The sequence below is a fragment of the Ambystoma mexicanum genome, chromosome 2q (assembly GCF_040938575.1).
Source record: "Ambystoma mexicanum isolate Mex_15411 chromosome 2q, UKY_AmexF1_1, whole genome shotgun sequence".
Classification (NCBI taxonomy): domain Eukaryota; kingdom Metazoa; phylum Chordata; class Amphibia; order Caudata; family Ambystomatidae; genus Ambystoma; species Ambystoma mexicanum.
In genome coordinates, this window is record NC_090924.1 from 1,013,758,410 (window position 1) to 1,013,777,624 (window position 19,215).

A 19,215-nucleotide genomic window follows, 5' to 3' on the forward strand; every position below is an offset into this window, starting at 1 on the left:
GAGCTAAGGAACACTTGGCTGGAGCCAGTGCATCCACGCGGGCCAGACCCAAAATGGTTTTTAACTACGTTATCTTGTTATTAAATTAACTGCACTCAGGGTAATCCAGATTGAAAGTGCATTCTAAAATGGCCGACTTATTCACTCTGGAGTGCTAACCCCTCGGCAATATCTTTAGAGATCCTAATTGTGTAGCAGCTGTTCTTAGCTGCTTAATCCGTTAGCCAGCCGGGGAAGCCAGCCCTACACCAAAGGCTCACACTAAAGGCCCTGTTTGCCTCGGAAGCGCCCTGGAGCTACTGCACCCTACAATCCAGGTGAACTCCTACACTGAAACACTGACCCCCCAACGTCTGACCATCTGAAGCCTTCCATGAGCCAACCGTTCATATCATCGGCACCAGGAGCGCAAGTCTGGTGCACACCTACTCGTATTCCGCCATCCGACATTCAATGAGAGCCCACCTTCGAACATTGTGCCGACTCTAAAAGATTTCACTCTATAACTGTCACCAATCTATGATCAACGATCTGGACAAACTCTCTCATCTGGCATAGTCGACGATATCTTTGTGTCAGCATCTACTTAAAGTCACCACATCTTCCAGTCTACAGGCTTCCGTCATACGAACACAACACATAGCGCCATTAGTACGGTGCTACCGAACACTGTATTACTGACAGCACTAATCTATCCTGAGGTCGTCCTGGTCTTGTACTTTTGTCAAGCATGCTTCTAGTATCATCTCAAACTACATCTGATCACCGCGTCAGCTCACTATGCTTACAGTAGAATCACCAGCATTCGGTTACCAGACACTGATCAGCATACATGCTTAATGTATTTCATATCTACCTTAACCTAGTAAGCCTGCTTACTTCATCTTTGTGAGCCACTGCCCCTGTCCTTATTAATACGCTGATTGCTATTTTCAATTAACGTCAAACACCTGCGGCTGCTATTTCAGGCACAGGCCACCTTTACCCCACCCACGCCGATCTACTCTACCCGACCGCCTCCGGCAACCACTAGGTAAATCTGCCCTACTTGAGCCTTGGGCATTTAACCGATCACTGTCATAGGATTGCCTGCATTACTTTACCTCATGCTGTGTTATTGTGCCCTCCCATTGCATTAATGTCATCTTAATGCCGAGTTGTCTTTGATGCTACCATCTACTTCTGTTCTCATTGCATTGTGCTACTTAGCCTACCCCTAGTATCAGTGCTAGAGCACTAGAACTGCTCGCCTCATTCTAGCCCTCTATAGCGCGCAATAGTTTTCCTTGCTACTTAGCGTGTTACCTCGGAGTACTGAACAGCTGCACCAATGTTTTCCTTGTACCACCACCTGGTTATTACCTGTTGAACAGTTGAAGGTAATCCTCGATGTAACTTGCCACCTATCACTGATTATTCTTGATCATGACTGTCTCTATTATTGCTACTATTGTACTGTAACCTGTAACCTGTCCCATGCTGCAACCAGCATATAGTGCTTGTTTTGTTATCTGCCTTAGATGCACACACTGACGGTTCTATGCCACAATCGGTACTTCTTGTTAGTATTGTAACCTGCCTAAGGGTACCCATTCATGGTCCCACGCTGAAATTTGCATTTAGCTGCTTACGCAAGGATTAGTACTCAGCTGGCCCTTAACATGTTTTACTTATGCTATGATTCTGTACTCAGGAGCCTGTCGATATTTGGCTGCTAATCGGCCCACTCTACTTAGCTGCCCCTGAAAATAGCGCTCCTTGTAGTCAGGGATATGTCAGCCCATATACGGTCTCCTGTGCTCACATTACTGTTAAAAGCAGCCTACATTCTTTTGGAAACACCTCCATACACTAGTCCTGCCATGTATTTGACCTGCTCCGCAGGTGCATATATCCAACTAGGTAAGGGACTAGCCCGCCTATGATGCGATCATCACCACCCCATCCCCTGCCCTACCCCTTTCCTCAACAAATCTGCACCCTTCCCCCTCTTCCCACCCTCAATTGGCAACTTATCATTCTCCAAGGACTATGTAAAACCATACCCTCAACCTTATGACCTCCTCTCCACCTCACTGCCACCAGATGGACCCACAAGGTACCATTGTCTATCCTCGAGGACAGTGTCACTTTAGTACAGCCTCAGCTTCGCCATTTGATACACACACCACCTTTGCGCCTTTGCCTTCTTGCCCCATTACAGGCCTCTTGAGAAGACTTAGACTATCTTCACCCTCTTCACAATTTTCGACCGAATAAATTACTAACATCTGCCCTCCATAACCAACAAAAACCCCAGACCTACAACGCGTCAGCCCCTCTTAACAACGGTCTAGATTCCACAAAAGAACTTAACTCCCACACCCCTACATATTCCACGATAGCCGCTAACCTCATGGACAAGCTCAAAAATGCACAACCTCAAACGTTAACATGCAACCGTGAAGATCAAGCAAGTTTAAATGGGCTAAATAACATTCTGTGTGGCGAAATTGTACTGAAGCTACCAGACTTTAATCAAGAGTTCATTTTGCAAACAGATGCCTCTGAAACAGATCAAGGAGCTATTTTATCCCAAGAATACGACGATATCGAACACCCAGTGTTATATACCAGTAGGAAACTCTTTCCAAGGGAACAGAATTATGCCACCTTGTCGATAAAAGTGGGCTGTAACCCAACTTAAATACTATGTAATTGGAAGAAAATGTAGACTGGTACCGATCACTCTCCCTTAACCTGGATGAGTTTAAGAAAAGATACCAACCATTGAATCATGAGATGGTTCTTAGACCTGCAGCGATTCTGCTTCACAGTGGAACATCGAAAGGGACGAGAACAGGGAAATGTAGACTTCCTTCATCGATTTCCAATCAATGAAGAAGGAGGAGCCAGTAAACTACGGGAAAGGGTATGTGACAAATTGCATGATTCCATCACTTGAACCCAGTGGGGGGACTATGTAAAACCATACCCTCAACCTTATGACCTGCTCTCCACCTCACTGCCACCAGATGGACCCACAAGGTACCATTGTCTATCCTCGAGGACAGTGTCACTTTAGTACAGCCTCAGCTTCGCCATTTGATACACACACCACCTTTGCGCCTTTGCCTTCTTGCCCCATTACAGGCCTCTTGAGAAGACTTAGACTATCTTCACCCTCTTCACAATTTTCGACCGAATAAATTACTAACATCTGCCCTCCATAACCAACAAAAACCCCAGACCTACAACGCGTCAGCCCCTCTTAACAACGGTCTAGATTCCACAAAAGAACTTAACTCCCACACCCCTACATATTCCACGATAGCCGCTAACCTCATGGACAAGCTCAAAAATGCACAACCTCAAACGTTAACATGCAACCGTGAAGATCAAGCAAGTTTAAATGGGCTAAATAACATTCTGTGTGGCGAAATTGTACTGAAGCTACCAGACTTTAATCAAGAGTTCATTTTGCAAACAGATGCCTCTGAAACAGATCAAGGAGCTATTTTATCCCAAGAATACGACGATATCGAACACCCAGTGTTATATACCAGTAGGAAACTCTTTCCAAGGGAACAGAATTATGCCACCTTGTCGATAAAAGTGGGCTGTAACCCAACTTAAATACTATGTAATTGGAAGAAAATGTAGACTGGTACCGATCACTCTCCCTTAACCTGGATGAGTTTAAGAAAAGATACCAACCATTGAATCATGAGATGGTTCTTAGACCTGCAGCGATTCTGCTTCACAGTGGAACATCGAAAGGGACGAGAACAGGGAAATGTAGACTTCCTTCATCGATTTCCAATCAATGAAGAAGGAGGAGCCAGTAAACTACGGGAAAGGGTATGTGACAAATTGCATGATTCCATCACTTGAACCCAGTGGGGGAACCTTTCCCAGTGAGGCTAGGGAGGTGAGCCCGCTAAGCAATGCCCTCCCTAGGGGTAGAGGCAAGCGGGACCTAACCAGAAGAGACTCCCCCTTTGGGGGCAAGGACTCCCGTTCTTATGAGGAACTCCCTAAACAACATATTACTAACCCATCTTTGAAAACATCTAGTGAAAGAAGATATGAAGAACAAACTAGAATCTGTTATTGTCAACCAAACACTGCTTGTACTTATGAAGGAACACTTCTGTGGTACCGAGATGAAGAAAACCACTGTAAGAATACAGAGTATGAGTCACAGAGAAGAAGGAATTTGACAGTACTCCGTGGAAGTCCCAAGGTAGCTTCATAAATCTTGGAGGTGGAGACGTTCAGTTTCGAATCAGTTGGGAGAGAAATGCTGAAGGAAATTTAGACATGCGGCATCTGAGGAGAGAGAAGCCAGAGTGCAGCATCCGACACGTGGCGTTGGAAAAGAGAGTAGACGTAAGAGACCGATGAGGATGCAAGGCGTCCTGAGCGAGAGATAAGTGGTGTCATGACCACAAGCAAGTCGTGGTGGACCTGGAGGTCCATGAACTACGCCAATACCACTTCCTTTAAGGTATCACACGAGAACCTAATGAAGAAGGAAGGAAGAAACAAGAAGCCAACCTGACAAGTGAAGAAGAAGGTCAGAGCCTGTTAGAAACCCCAGTGACGTCACCCCTGAACAATCCAGGTAACGTTATTTTAAATTTTTTCTTTGTTCTTTTATTTTGCTGAATTTAAAATATTTTCTTTACCTTTTTTTAAAAGAAAATATTGTATACTAATAACCCATACATATACAATTAAATCTGTATTTACATACCCTTTTATCTTTCTAGTATTATTTATTAGCACCTGGAAGTCGTTCTAGAGCTCCTTTAAGTCAATCAGAACACAATCAATAACATCAGTTATTGCATGCATTCCGATTATGCTAATTTCAGAAGAAGATAGTGAAACGGCATTTCTCTGCATTCAAGAAACATCAATAAAGTTTCCCAGCAAGATTTCTGTCAACAAGACACTCCATCTCTGCGAGTATATTTCTGCATCTTCAATGTGACTGAAAACATCCAGTTTAAGGCACCACACTGAAAACTAGAACATGGAAAAATCTTTCATTTTCATATGGAGAAACCATGTTAAAATCGCTCCAGTTCAACCAAACGTACAATTAAGCAAAGTAAAACCACGTTTGATTTACTAACATGCTTTGTCCATTTACTTTACTCGCTAACGATTTTTAGTTTACCACCACAACTCCAAAAACGTTATTGCCATTACAGCTGTATTCTAGCAGCATTGTAGACCTTGTGGTGGAACATTCTCGCTTGGGAAATGACCCTCCATCTTGTCATTATGGATTGGTCGTTTCTCCTTTGTAAATCATGTATTTATTCATACAAATATTTATTATGTTCACATAGATTCTTCCCATACACGTTGTCAGTTGGCAGGAGGAAACTTGAGGAATCTTACTTTGCTTTTCAAAATGACGAGAGGCGGCAGTAGTGTTAACCAATAGACAATGCTTTCTATTCCATTGGCCCCACCTGCGTCGGGAGATTCTTCCAGAATCCTATGCTTATGCTCCTACCCAAGCAGTCTTTACTGTGGCTGCTGCCCCAATTCTTTTCCATTTAGTTTAGGTTCTCTATTTAAAAAAGCAATCAGCCCAGTGTACAGTATATGCCATAGCTACATGTAGATAACCAAATGTAGTGACGTGTTGCTTGCAATTATCTCAGGCTGTAGGAATTTTTACTTTTCCCTAAATGCTGTTAAGGCACCGTTGCAGGTTCTACAAATATAACCACCAGAGCAGTAATGTTGTTGATTTGCATAGGCTTGGCACTGTTGACATCACCGATCAAAAGGCAAAAATGAATACAGGCGAGGTTTCTATACAGAACTCTGTGTGCCCATGTCATATTATGGGAGTTTTTAGCACATATTGTATTGCAGGTATTGCTGAAGAGGGTGCAGGGGTCAGTAGGTGCATTGTGTACCAAACATCCCAATCATAACGATCCATACATTACCTATGTGTGCTTTTCCTTTTAGTGTCTACAATCATTATTCCATGGAGCTATCTAGGCATGATGCAATTGTGATAATGATTTTCTATAGTCCATGTGTCACTGTAGGGATACATCAATTTATTTATTTTTCTTTATGCTTGCTCATTTTTTTTAAACTGATCATCTTTGTAAAAAGTGACACCTAAGACGGGACAGGCTTTCACTGCAATTTACCATTTTCCACACATTATTGTTGCCTTTGCATTGGGTACTGTTTGTCAATGGTGGCCAGCATGCGCCTGGAACTGAGGTTTTGTGGATTGTGAGGCGTACATATCAGGAAGTGGTGTGGAGCAGATCTGGCTTTATGTTCAGACAACGAACAGATGCCTGGCCATGTTGTAACTGATAAATCGTGTCACATTATTGTTTATATGGGAATGTAAAAAATCCTACAATCATCTCTGGAAGAAGAGAATTGTAATAGGTACTCCTAAAGTATGTAACTGGTGCTTTTTTCTCCTTCCACAGATCCAGAACGAAGAGAGTGTCCTTCTTTTTCTAGTGGTTTGGACTGTGACAGAGATAACTCGCTACTCCTTCTACACCTTCAACCTACTGAACCATTTGCCGTACTTCATTAAGTGGGCCAGGTGGAGATGCCTTCCAGTTTGGTTTTTCACAGTTCAGTGCACGTCTGCTTATTGCATGCAGTGCTAACGTTCGGGAAACATGATGTGTGATTTGGCGGCCTATTAACCATGGTGTGTTTTCATTGGATATGGCAAATTCGTCAGCATTTTAGCCAGCAAGAGGGTAAGAAAATACAACTTGTTTGTATGGCTTGTTCTAGTGCAGCTGATTGGCAGACATATCACGAAAATACACCTTCGAAAAAATGTCAGGTGACACCAGCATTCCTAAACACTAAGCTAACCATGCTTCTGCTCTGCTTGAATGGCTTGCTGTTTTTTCTTAGTGCATGTTTGATACCACCAAACAGAACTACCGTTACCGGCACCTGGTCTTCCGGAATTACTGACAGATTACAGGTTCCAGTAAGGGTAGTTAATCCCCATTCAATGTATCAGACTCCATGCGGGGATTGCCGGTATTACAGGCACTGGTAATTCCAGTGCCGGTTATACCGTTTGTTTTTTGCCAGTGGGGTGCCTGACTTACCTCCAGCTCTCAGCTGGAGTTTAATCAGGCCACCCCACCAGCAAACCTGTAGTATGCCTGTCACGTTAATTCCGAACCGGCATATAGGTAATGACCCCCCATGACTTGACTTTAGTGCATCACGTACCAATCCGCTCTGCAAGAAAATAATCTGACTCAGCAACCCTCTTTAACAGAAGAAGCTCATCTAACCAAAATTCTACCGCATTTATGGGCCTCCCCTCCTGCAAGATAACTGTAGATTCGTTTTAGGATGTTAAATATAACATCTGATTCTAATACGGTTCTCACTGTATGTTGTCCTTGGAGACGTTGCTATCCTGGCAGTGTGCCGTCTCTCGTTCTTACCCCTCCATCTAGCCTGGTTACATGGTCTTATTTCCATCAGCTCATTTTCCTGCATCCCTGCTTCAGCAGCTCACATGTTTAACATTAGAAACAGTTGCCTACTTGCGTACTGCTATACCATGTACTATTTCTTTCTTACACTATCTGAAGCAGAGCCTGCCACTTTCTAACTAGACAGCCTAATGGTCTTTACTCGGGCTTATTACCTTGCACTAAAACATAGCTACTGATAATAATTCCTAATACCAATCATGACATTTTTTTAAGAGAACATGGGTAATCGGGTTCTACACTGCTTTGTTTGCTTCTTTTTTAACACCTCTATTTAATGCTCCACACTCCAAAACCAATACATATTTTAGTACATCGTCATCTTGCATGTTGACATTACATTGCAATTCTTCCAGTTATAACATTTCCTTATCCAATTATGCCAGCATTGTGGCCCGTTGCTTGTGCAACCGTCATAACGGAAATCAGACCATAGGTCTTTTGGTTTAGCTGACCCAGTTAGTGTTGCTATTGGTGTTCGGCGACGTAACATCACTCTATACGGGGTGGGTATTTCTTTCCGTTTACGCAGTATACATCTTTTTGCAAGCAATAGGCCCAGATTAATGAATCTATCTTTAACTTTAGGGATGTCTTCACACAAACCAAACAGTGGGCCTCATCACAAGCCAGCGGGTCCGGAAACAATGGTGGCGGTAAATCCGCCGCCACCGTTGTTTCCGGACCAGCTGATTCTGAGTCCTGCAGGCGAGAGGTGTCACTATGGGACTCCATGGGAATGGGGATTTACAGAATTCTGCCTCCAGAATTACTGGGACACCAGGGTTGTTATCCCCTCGGTGATTCCGGCAATCACGGAGGAGGAATGGTATTATGGGTCTGGCGGCAGCCTGCCGGTTTTTCCAGCATGGCTACCACCAGACTTGTAAGGAGGCTCAGTATCTGTTTGGGTTCTTGGATAACACGCATATCGGTTATCATTGATCATTTTTCACATATCTCTGACCAAACGGCGTACATAACAAAGTACTGCCATATCATATTAAAATAACCTGCATCTTCCGCCTTACACCTGGGACAACATCCATCACAATCTCGTTGAAATCGTTTTAGCTTCGCACGGATATAGAGTACTCTGTTTAACATCTTAAACTGAATAAGCTTGAATTTAATGATAGTTGTTTCGTCAGCTCACACATCTTTAGCCATTCTTCTTCCACGATCTCTCCAACCATGTCTGTTGCTCCCTTATTTCATAGCTTATGATCCTCAAGCGGAATCTGATCCTCCAGCTTTCTGTATAGTGTGTACACCAGTCCCCTGCATCCCTGTGAATTTGCAATGTATGGGCCTGGAGGATATCTCAGTGGCAGCGCGCTCGCCTTGGAAGCAAGATGACTGAGCAATGTAGGTTTAATCCCCGGGTACGCATTTTGAAACCTCAGGGTATAAAGCGTGCTATAAATAACCAACTACAATGTGGTGCAGGTATTCTCTGGTGGTTCCCATGGGAATATGGGCCATTTATCCTTGAAGGCTCCCTTAATCTGTAGTATTACAGCAGCTCATTGGTGGTTTCCTTGGTTGATACCTTTGGGTCATGCAATCGAAGAAATATCCTCTCTGGGAACATATCACACAGTACCCCCAAACGACCCATCCCATTGTGTCTGTATGTTCTCATCCATAGTGGGTGGAATATCTGGAAAATCCCACAGTGGTGCCTTTTCATAGTATTTGTCTACCAACTTTGTTTTGGCAAATATAATTTTCCATGCTGCCAGAGTTGCCCCCAGCGGGTCATAAGGGCAATCATCTTTGTACCTCTTTTTTCTTAATAAGACAGCTCTGGGGACTGGGGTCTGCTGTCCCTGCCGCAAGTTGTTCAATCCCTACATGTGGAGGCCTCTGATCTGCAAACCAATACGATGCGAACTGTGCCTGCGCAGCCACCCAGTACAATTCGAAATATGACCCAGCCACACCCTCTTTATTGAATGGCCTAGCCAGAACTTTACATTTCTTCTGTACCGCTCCCGAGTGACACAAAACTGTAGAGCATTTCCCATGTAGGTCTCTGAAGAACCCTTTGCTCGCCCACAGTGGAACATTAATGAACCCATAGAGTAATTTTGGTAATATAACCTTTTTGATCAGCGCTAGTCATCTTGCCAGAGACAATGGTAGACATGACAATTTCTGTATCTTGGGCGTCAAGTGTTGCATACACACTTCTTGGTTCTGAGTAAGCGGGGACTCCCTTGGCCCGGCAATATTAATACCCAGATATCTAAGATCATCCGTGGACTATGTCAAATTATAACTGTTATGATGTTTGCTCGTAGCTTCCATTAGGGGGACATCTCTGTCTTGGTATAATTGACTGTGAAATCAGATAGATGCCCAAATCGAGTTATAGCTCTCATAATCAGTTCCAGGTTCTCATCAGGATCCTTTACATATATAAAGATATCATCTCTCTAAACATATAAAAGGTAAATGTGTGGATATGTGTGTGTGTCTGTTCGAAAAGTTCAGCATACTTCCCAACATGCTACAAACCTGACATTTGGCATGTGGGTAGGTTCTATGGTGTAGACAATGTAAAAAGTATAAAATATAAATTATTCTCATTTTTTTAAGCAGTCTGCAATGCTATCCCCTGACATATGGCTCTTCATGCCGTACTTCTGCCGTAGTCCTGCATAAACTTCAGCAATTCATTGTTCCTAAACTTTCCACACAGTCAGCATTCTAGCTGACATTGCAGCACTCACTATTGAAGTCATGCGGGAAACATAAAACAGTGCTTTTGTAGTAATGCGGGTGACAGGAAATGGTGCCTGTCTCTTCGATAGTGTCCACAATAACGTTGTCCGTCACATTGTGGCAAATCTCTATTGATAATTACAGGAACTTCATTCCCCATTGAAGTTGATGAATGTTTGCCATCTCAACAGTACGAAGCTTACATGCTTCATCCGTACACGTACAGGTACGGCACTTCAAGTTTACATGCTTCAGCCCTACACGTACGGCACTTATGTTGAGGACCCTTGCTGCCTCGGCTGTAGATCGGGACACCAATAATGTTGCTGCGCAATCTCAACGCTCCAATTCAAAGTAGCTGGATGGAATCGATTGCGTTGGTATTCGGGTAATGCAAACAACCATGCAACATCATCATCTATATGCATTCATTGAATGAACTTAAAACTCGGACTGAAGTTGGAATTACTGTGCGAAGTACGGCTACACCTGCTAAACAGCATATAAAGAGTGGATCATTGGTCTACCTGACAGGCATAGTCCTACTGTCGCATGCTTTGTTCTTATTAGATCAGCTAAAGGTCCATGCAAATCACGAGTAGCAATGAGTACATGTGGCATCCCTGCCTCGCTCCTCTCTCTAACTTTATAGCTTCAGATGACATCCCATTTACTCTCACCTTAGCTGAAGGTTCAGTTAAGCATTCAAACATACTTCACAAAGTGGGGGCCAAATCTACATTTATCCAATACTGCAAATAAAAACTTCCACAAGACCATGTCAAACGCCTTCTGGGTATCGATCGACAATGCAATAGCCCTTGTCTCCGGGTCGATTTGTGTCATGACATTGATTAGTCTACGCAAGTTGTACCCTGTCGTCCTACCTGGGATAAACCCTGATTGACCTGGGTGTATAATATGTCTCATATAAGGCATCAACCTGTTTGCAAGAACCTTGGCGAACATTTTCGTATCAGTATTAATAAGTAATAGTGGTTTGTAGGAGCCACATTACTCTGCTGGTTTTTCCGGTTTTAATAACAAAATAATAATTGTCTCATGCATGGTGTCCAGTAGGACCCCAACTTGAAGCGCTTCTTCCCAGACGGCTACCAGGTGTGGAACAAGGATTGCACCAAACACTTTGTAGAAATTAAGGCCCAGGCCATCTGGTCTTGGTGCTTTACCAGAGGACAAGTTCTCTACGGCGACTTGAATCTTGATGGTGCATAAGGGTCGGTCCAGGAAAACTCTGGTTTCCTCAGACAATACAGTGAGGGGAATAGTTTCCAGAAACGATTCTGAACTGCAGATTTCATGTACAAATTGGTGTAGAATTCTTGAAATAGTCTCAGCATTTTTGTGTCTGCAAAACATACCTCCCACTTGTCATTACGTAGTGCCGTCCCTCCTTTTTTACAAGCAGGCTCAACTCCTTCCAGGTCTGTCCCCTTCTCCATAATTCCTGGCCGTCTGTGGATAGAAAAAGCATCTATTTCCCTCACAGCCGCCAGCAGAAAGCGATCTATGGTGGCCTTATTTATTTATTTAAACATTTATACAAGTGAGCATAGCCCATGAGCATCTAGGCGCTAGTTACAGTGTTAGAGTGTTACAGGTATAATATCAGTCGATGGTAGAGAGACAAGGACGAAGATAGGCCACTAATTGAAGAGATGAGTTTTTCGTTTTTTCCTTAATGAGCTGTAGGCTCCCAGCTGTAGGCTCTGTATCATGCATGATTTCCAGTTTGCGCAGTTCGGCTTCTTGGGACGCTAAATCTCTACATATAGTCCTGAGGACTCTAGCTCTGCAGCCATTGCCATCCCTCTTATATACACCTTAAACCCCTGCCATAAGACGCATACCCTCTGGACAGATCCTGTGTTTAGGTCAAAGTATTGCTGGATATGTTCCCGAATCGTGCATTTGAAAGCCACGCCTTTAAGTGCCATGGGCTTGAAACGCCAGTTCACTCGCAATCTATCCTTACTATTTAGCAACATGTGTAAAAAAAAAAAAAAAAAAGAAAATTGGTGGTTCCAGTTCCTGCGGGTCCCGCCCGCCCCTTACGGCCACCAGTCATGCTGCCGTGAACCACCGTCACTTTCAAGGGGAGAGCCACGCAGCACCTCAGCCGACAACCGTCACCAGTATCAACCGGTAGGTAATGTGTAAGGTTGCCAACAATTATTCTGGTGCAGGAGCCTCCAAACCCTTTGCAAACAGAGCGGCTTCAATTGAGCTCTAGCCATGCACAGCCATCTTGGTTGCTGCAAAGCAGCACCCCCCTGCTTTGTTTGCTTCTAAGCACAATTAGCATACATCAACTTAACATCAACTTTACATTAGTATTTATTATTTTGGTCACATAATTCTGTGTCTAACCGAGCCCATCTTGGGAGCCTTTATTTAACTATCCCTGCCTGAAAAGAGTTTACTAAGGACAATACATAATATATACATCTACTAATTCTTACTTCCATCGGAGCTAAAATCTCAAGTTCAGCATTGGGGCATTATTTTTATCTACAGGAGCTGCTAATGCTTGATTCGTTTGTACTCCAATTTATCATTATGAATATGTACCAGACCTCTGCGTCTGTTTCTACGGCAACGACAGCAAGAAAAAATCATGACCACAGTGATCATTAATGCTGCAAAATTAATAGTTCACATGCCGGCATGGGAACCAAGCATTTCCATCTGTTTTGGTGACATAGTGGCTGTTTTATGGGCTGCTTGGAAAATCATCTGCTCTTGGTGCAACAGTTCTAACAGGTTGTGGAGATGTTGGGGAATTAAGGAAGTCCAATCAAAATGACTGCCAAAACTAAAGCTTACTTATATTTCTTGTACAGCAGTCCAGAGTATAGTTTTTACTTTTGGTAGTCAGTGTGAAATGTGTGTCAGTTTGAGTGCATCATTCGTTCAGACGCAGCTACCATTGGCTTCAAGGAGTTCTGTTTCTTTCAGAGAAAATCCACCAGAAATACATTCCGACCTGACCCTTTTCCCCAACAATCAGTGTTTGACCTGGTCTGAGTTTCACCACACATTGGAGTTGGGGTGTCTTGGGTGGCTTCGGCCAGAGTCTCTATTTAGTTCCAACTAATGTCAAGACATCAGGCATGACCACTGGGGCACTATTAACAAACCACATTTTTTCTCCAGAAGTCATAATCTATCAGATATCCCAATGGACGATCCAATCCCAACTACACATTGCCCAAGAATCAGGCAGGATCTGAGATGTGGTGGCCCTATCCCATGGATGGGTCCATATATAAGGAATGAAAAGTGAAAGGACTTGCATCGTCAGTTCAAGAATTTACACAAGTTTCGAAATGGCCACGGATCAGACAGTACTCCAGAGGTGTTTTTAAGTGCTCTATTTACACAATATGTAAAGATCTCATTTAAAGCGTTACCTGTTTACACGATTACTAATTAGCGAACAGGAGAAAAAGCACTTCGTTTTTGCAGTTACAACTGTATTCAATATACAGTAAACTGAGAAATGACAAAGTGATGTGTTTTTCTAAATTTTCCTTACTCTATCCACTATTAGTTTGGAGGCCACCAGCGCGGTCTAGGGGTATAGAGGGACACGACTAGATAGAACCTTCTCTGTCCCTCTTTCCTCTTATCCATCACTATCTACAGAGCAGTTCTTCAGTCAAACACAAATCTCCTGCTCTAGAAACTGACAAGTAGTAACTAGCTACGTCTGCTCCTCTCTCAGCAGAGACATCTCAGGAAAAATGTAATCACTGAGGAGCATTACAGATGCCCCTCCTACACAGACCATGAGTCCTATGGGTAATATGCCCCCCTCTTTTCGTGTTAACCTATAAGTGCTCTTGGCCAGGACTGATGTGCGATGTCATCATGGATCGTTCGTAGCTGAACATTCAGTAAGCTCTGTGCATGTACGCTGGTAAAGTCCCATTCCATTTTCTGTCCTGCAGAAGTGATATCAGAATTCAAATCTATTAGCAAGTTCTGAAGTACAGAGCCTAAGTCATTTATTATCTGCAGCGCTCTCAAGATTGCATCAACTTTAGTCAGTTGCGCTCCCGTTATCAGTCCAGTAGCCTTTTGCTTGCTGCGCCATAGGGAACCAAGCTGCACCTCACTGACGAGGCCCTACAAGGCCGAAACATGTCTGGGGTGCTTGTATTTCCATGCAGAGGGGACCTGGCCTAGCAATTCGGGCTGGGCTGTTCCCATTGGTGGCAGTACCTGACTGATTTGCATATGGCTCAACCCCTTTGCAATGGCGCAGAAAGGCTAAACAACAGTGTTGTGGATGGTTGCCCAGAGCACTGCTAGTGGTTCAGATTTATTTAAAACCTTCCACCCATCAAATTTGTGGTAATAGCCTTTTGCATATGACCCAGCTTCTCATCATGTACCTATCCTTTATGAACGCTTCAGGCTGAATCTTCAGTACTTGCACCATTCCAAATGTGTCCTTTTAAGTCTCATTGATCTGTTAGAGATTGACTTTCCGCAGTGCTAAACAAACAGCGTCCCCCTTTGTGTGGTTGTAGAAATGTGATATTAATCCAAAACCTGACATGGAAGGCAAAACATTATCATTTCTAAACAGGGATATAAGATTCTCTGCTGTCTGCCAATCCCATTTTTCTGGTCAGTGACATATACCACAATTGTTGCTCTCCTAATGTAGCAAGGTTTGTAAAATACACAGTGCTTGGGACATGGTAAAGTGCATGTTTTCAACAGTGTGCAGGAAAGAAAGGTTATTGGCTTTCAACAACTGTACCATTATGGACTATGTGGGTGACCATAAAGCAGTTGGCTCCCTGCTCACGTTCTGACCTACAGTATCGAGGTGCAGCCATCATGACCACATGCTCATTAAGGAGGAACTGTAAAATGACTCACCTGGAGTGGTGACATTCATGTCATACATGAATGCCTGGATGATTAATGTTCTTCAATACGCAACCAAACAATCTGAGGGATAGTAGTAGTAACAGTAGATGATGTGAATAAAATTGGACTAATTGATTTTGACATTGCTTTAGAACTATCTTTTGTTTCCTGTTCATTTGGCAGTAAGTGTGGGAGGGCATGATATGATATGATAGTTTATTTGTAGCGCGCTCGTACACAAGTGTTTCAGAGCGCGGCAGGCAAGGGAGGGGAACAGGGGAGAACACAATGATTTTACGAAACCCAGTGACATTGAGAACGCGCCAGTGCATGGGAAAAGGAAAGGGGGAAAGTGCATGGAAGGGGGAGAGTGGAAAGTGCAGAGCAGAGAACAGATAAATAATAATAAATACAAATAAGTAGATAATGGAGGCAATAAACAGTGATAGTGCAGCCAACAAGTGGCAAGTGCTGTATTTACGGGAGCAGAACTGAGTAAGTCTGATAAGTGCAGAAAAATAAGAAAACAAAAATATTATTCAGTTCCACACTCCCAAGTGGCTGATCCACAATTGCCTCCCTTCCAGATCACAATGGGATGGCATCTCCGCTATGGTCACTGCCTTACCTGCTCTGTAGTAACCATTTCAGTGTTCTCAAGTACTCTGGGTTGTCCATTCCTCATAGACTCTGTGCTGGACACAAACACCTTGTACATTAAATTCATCTTACCTGGTCCTGTAACTGCCATCAGTTTGGCCAGTCCACTGACCAGTAAAAGTAGCTGCAGAATCCTTGGGCACTTGTGCTCTCTTGCAGTGGGTGACAAAGTCCCCGGGTTCCAGCTAATGGCCCAATTGGTCTGATGCTTTTTGGTAGTGCTTCTTTGACCTTCAAACGGATAGGGCTTATGTTTCTGATAAGTGTTTTGCAATACTGTCAAACGAAATGATCAGTTTCATGAATGTTCACTTTACCTAGGCGCAGTAGTCTTATCTCATGTGCACTTAACCCACTTCTCAAGTACTTCAAAAGCTCATCAACGCTTGAGGTAAACCATCAGGCCATTTCAGGTTAATTTACTCACAGATATCTGTGATCTTGTTAATCAAACAGCCATTGGGCCTCATTAGGGCTGTTGCGGTAAGGCAACAACGGTGCCGGTAGTGCTACCGGCACCGTTGTTGCCATGCCGCAACATTACGAGTTTGCTTGCGGGTGCCGCTCTGGATGCCTGGTCAGACCAGGCATGCATAGCGACACCCGCTAGCAGGCCAGGATGGTAGCAACGGTACCGCTTCTACCATCCTCCCCATTCCCATTGAGCCCTATGGGGGCTCAAATGGGAATGGGCACATACTGGCTCTGGGTCCCGCGAAAGTGAAATTACCGGGCCCTCCAATGTTGGAATGGGCCGGTAATTCCCCTTTCGCTGGACCCGGAGCAGGACCCGAGTTTGGGGGTAGCCATGCCCTTATTAAGGGCATGGCTACCTCCAACCTCGTAATGAGGCCCATTGTGTCTTTCAACTCTTCCTGCTGATTGTGGGTGATAAGAGCAATAGGGTTTCTGCTGACCACATGGAGCAAAGTGATGTTGTACCTTTCACCTTTTTCATTATTTATTTTTTGAATGGTATACCATTACATTTGTTTTTGCCACATTTATTTGTAGCCTGTTCTTTGTACAAAGATTGTGGAGCTGTGCCATTGTTTCTTCAGCCCGTAGGGTGTTATTGAAATTAACAAGGCATCATCCGCATATAGCAGAATACCGATTTTCTTGCCATTTGAACTTGGGTCATCTGCCTTTAGTTTTGTGATTTCATTGGCTAGTTCATTGACATATAAACGAAATAGGGTGGAGGCCAGAATACAAACATGGCACACACCCTTTTAGATAGAAAGGTAATTTGTGGTCTCCCTGTTTGAGCTGATTCTGACAAAAGCCCTAATGTTGCTATTCATCTATCAGTTGACTAGATAGACCAAGGAATTGCAGTCACTTCCATGGGTCCATTCTGTGGACACTATCGAACGTTGAATTCAGATCTAGAAATAGAGAATAAATGCATCACTTGTTCGTATGAACATATTTATTGATGATCAGCATTATCCCAAAAACTTGAACTGTTCAACAAGTCACCTTCTGGAATCCTGCCTGCCACGGGCTCAAGATTTGATTTTCTCTCACCTAATCTTGTAATTTGAATTGTAAATCTTTCCCATAGATTTTGCCCATGGAATACAAAAACAAAATTATACGTTAGTGTGCTGGGCTCATTTTGTCCCCTTTCTCGAATAAGGGAATAATCGCTCAACTTCTACAGGACTCGGGTACTTATCTGGCAAGTCTCACTGCGTTAAACATTATGGTAATCGACAGAGCCCAGATAGGAATATTTTCTTTATACAATGCTACAAGAATCCTGTCTGGCCTGGCTGGCCGCCGACTGTTTGAAGGGCGACAGCCTTATATATTTCCTCATTTGTAAAGGGTACATCCCTCTCTAGTGCATCACAATGCTGTGGTTTTATAACAATACCCTGTCCTTGTCCCAAGCATCCTGATAAAGAGAACTAAAATATGTGTACCATTTTTCCTTGGTGACGTCACTCTCAGGGCTAACCCTATTCCCTGGAATCGTGTTGTTTACAATTTTCTAGAAGGTGTTAGTGCATTTATTATTAATTTCATAGATAATTTGTTTCCATGTTGATTCCTCAAATGCAACCTTTTTATGTTCGATCAAATCTTTATATTCCTTTCTTGCTTTCTAACCAATCATTACAGCCCCTCCAGTTGTTTTTGCCTACTGCTGAAAGATTCTGTTTCTTTGTCATACCATCTCTTAGAGATTATTACTACCTTCTTAGGGAAGATATTTGGTTTTGTAATACGTGAATAAAGAACATTAACATCTCGTCATATGTTTGGTTTTGGCGGATTTTTGTGGTACTTGTGCCACCAAATTGCTGAAACTATTGCAACAGTAAGAAAGAGAGGGGAGGGGAGTTGGGAACCAGAATACGTGATTGCCACGAAAACTGGCAATGCTTGGGGAAGGAAAATGGCAGTGTACTGTTTGCTACTTTTCAGTGTTCTGCAGCCATATGAACCAATGAGGGTTGTTTTTAATTTGTTTCTTCTGGCTCACTCTCATAATTCACCATTGTTGTGTCTGCATATAGAAGTGCTGTATGATGTATATTGGAAATGCTGTTTGTCTCCTTCAGCTTTTCCCACAGTATTCTTATCCTGTGTCCTAAGAGATTGCTAAATAGTAAGTCTTTAGCCATTTTACTATGTTTTGGGATAGCTAAATATACAACACCAGGATTACGATCACTTTCCACTCTCTCCTCTATTGCAACATTTTCAATGTAAACCCAGGCATTTAAGCTGATGAGAATATAGTCAAGGAGAGAGCAGCGCTCAATCATCCCAAAGGTCTTTTTGGCAGTAATACCATTTTCTGTCCTCCCATTACAAGTTCTCAGGTGCATCTTTATCGTGCTTACTTCTACATTGGGATCCATAGGGTCATTCTTCTTGGTTTGACTGTGTCTGTCTCAGGGATACTCAAAAGTTATCTTCCTTTGCTGTTAAAACATCTAGCCTTGAAAGTTATTCACATTGTAGATTAAAATCCCCTGTTACAAGACAAGAACAGGAGTTTCCCTCTCACTAGAATATGTTGTAATATATTAATTAATCAATTCTTCTATCAGCTGCATAGTAGCCATACCATTACTGCCTTGTGATCTATTATACATATTTACTAATAGAATATAAACATTATTTATTTATAGGTATCCTTAGTGCTCGTAGGTTCGAGCTTCTACTATATCAATATTGGCAACCAATTAAACTTTTGTACAACTTGCTAAATCACCTATTGGTTTGCCCTTAGGGCCTATTATAGCTGGTTTAAATTATAGCTCCAATTACCAGCTATACTGAGGCCCTTCACATCCCACGTTTCTTGCAGGCAAAGTAGGTCCATTTTATCAATATACTCTCTGGCATCTCTATCAGCTAAATGTAAACCTAGGTAGTG

General features: G+C 43.0%; 1 protein-coding gene across 2 annotated transcripts in view; it reads left to right on the forward strand.

The window, feature by feature from the left end:
• Positions 1-19,215, forward strand: part of HACD1 (3-hydroxyacyl-CoA dehydratase 1) — a 420,976-nt gene that overhangs the window by 307,342 nt on the left and 94,419 nt on the right. For both annotated transcript variants that reach the window (XM_069648346.1, XM_069648345.1), the window contains exon 5: positions 6,468-6,589. In XM_069648346.1, coding sequence (XP_069504447.1) covers positions 6,468-6,589 — 122 coding nt within the window. The remainder of the gene's footprint in view (positions 1-6,467; positions 6,590-19,215) is intronic.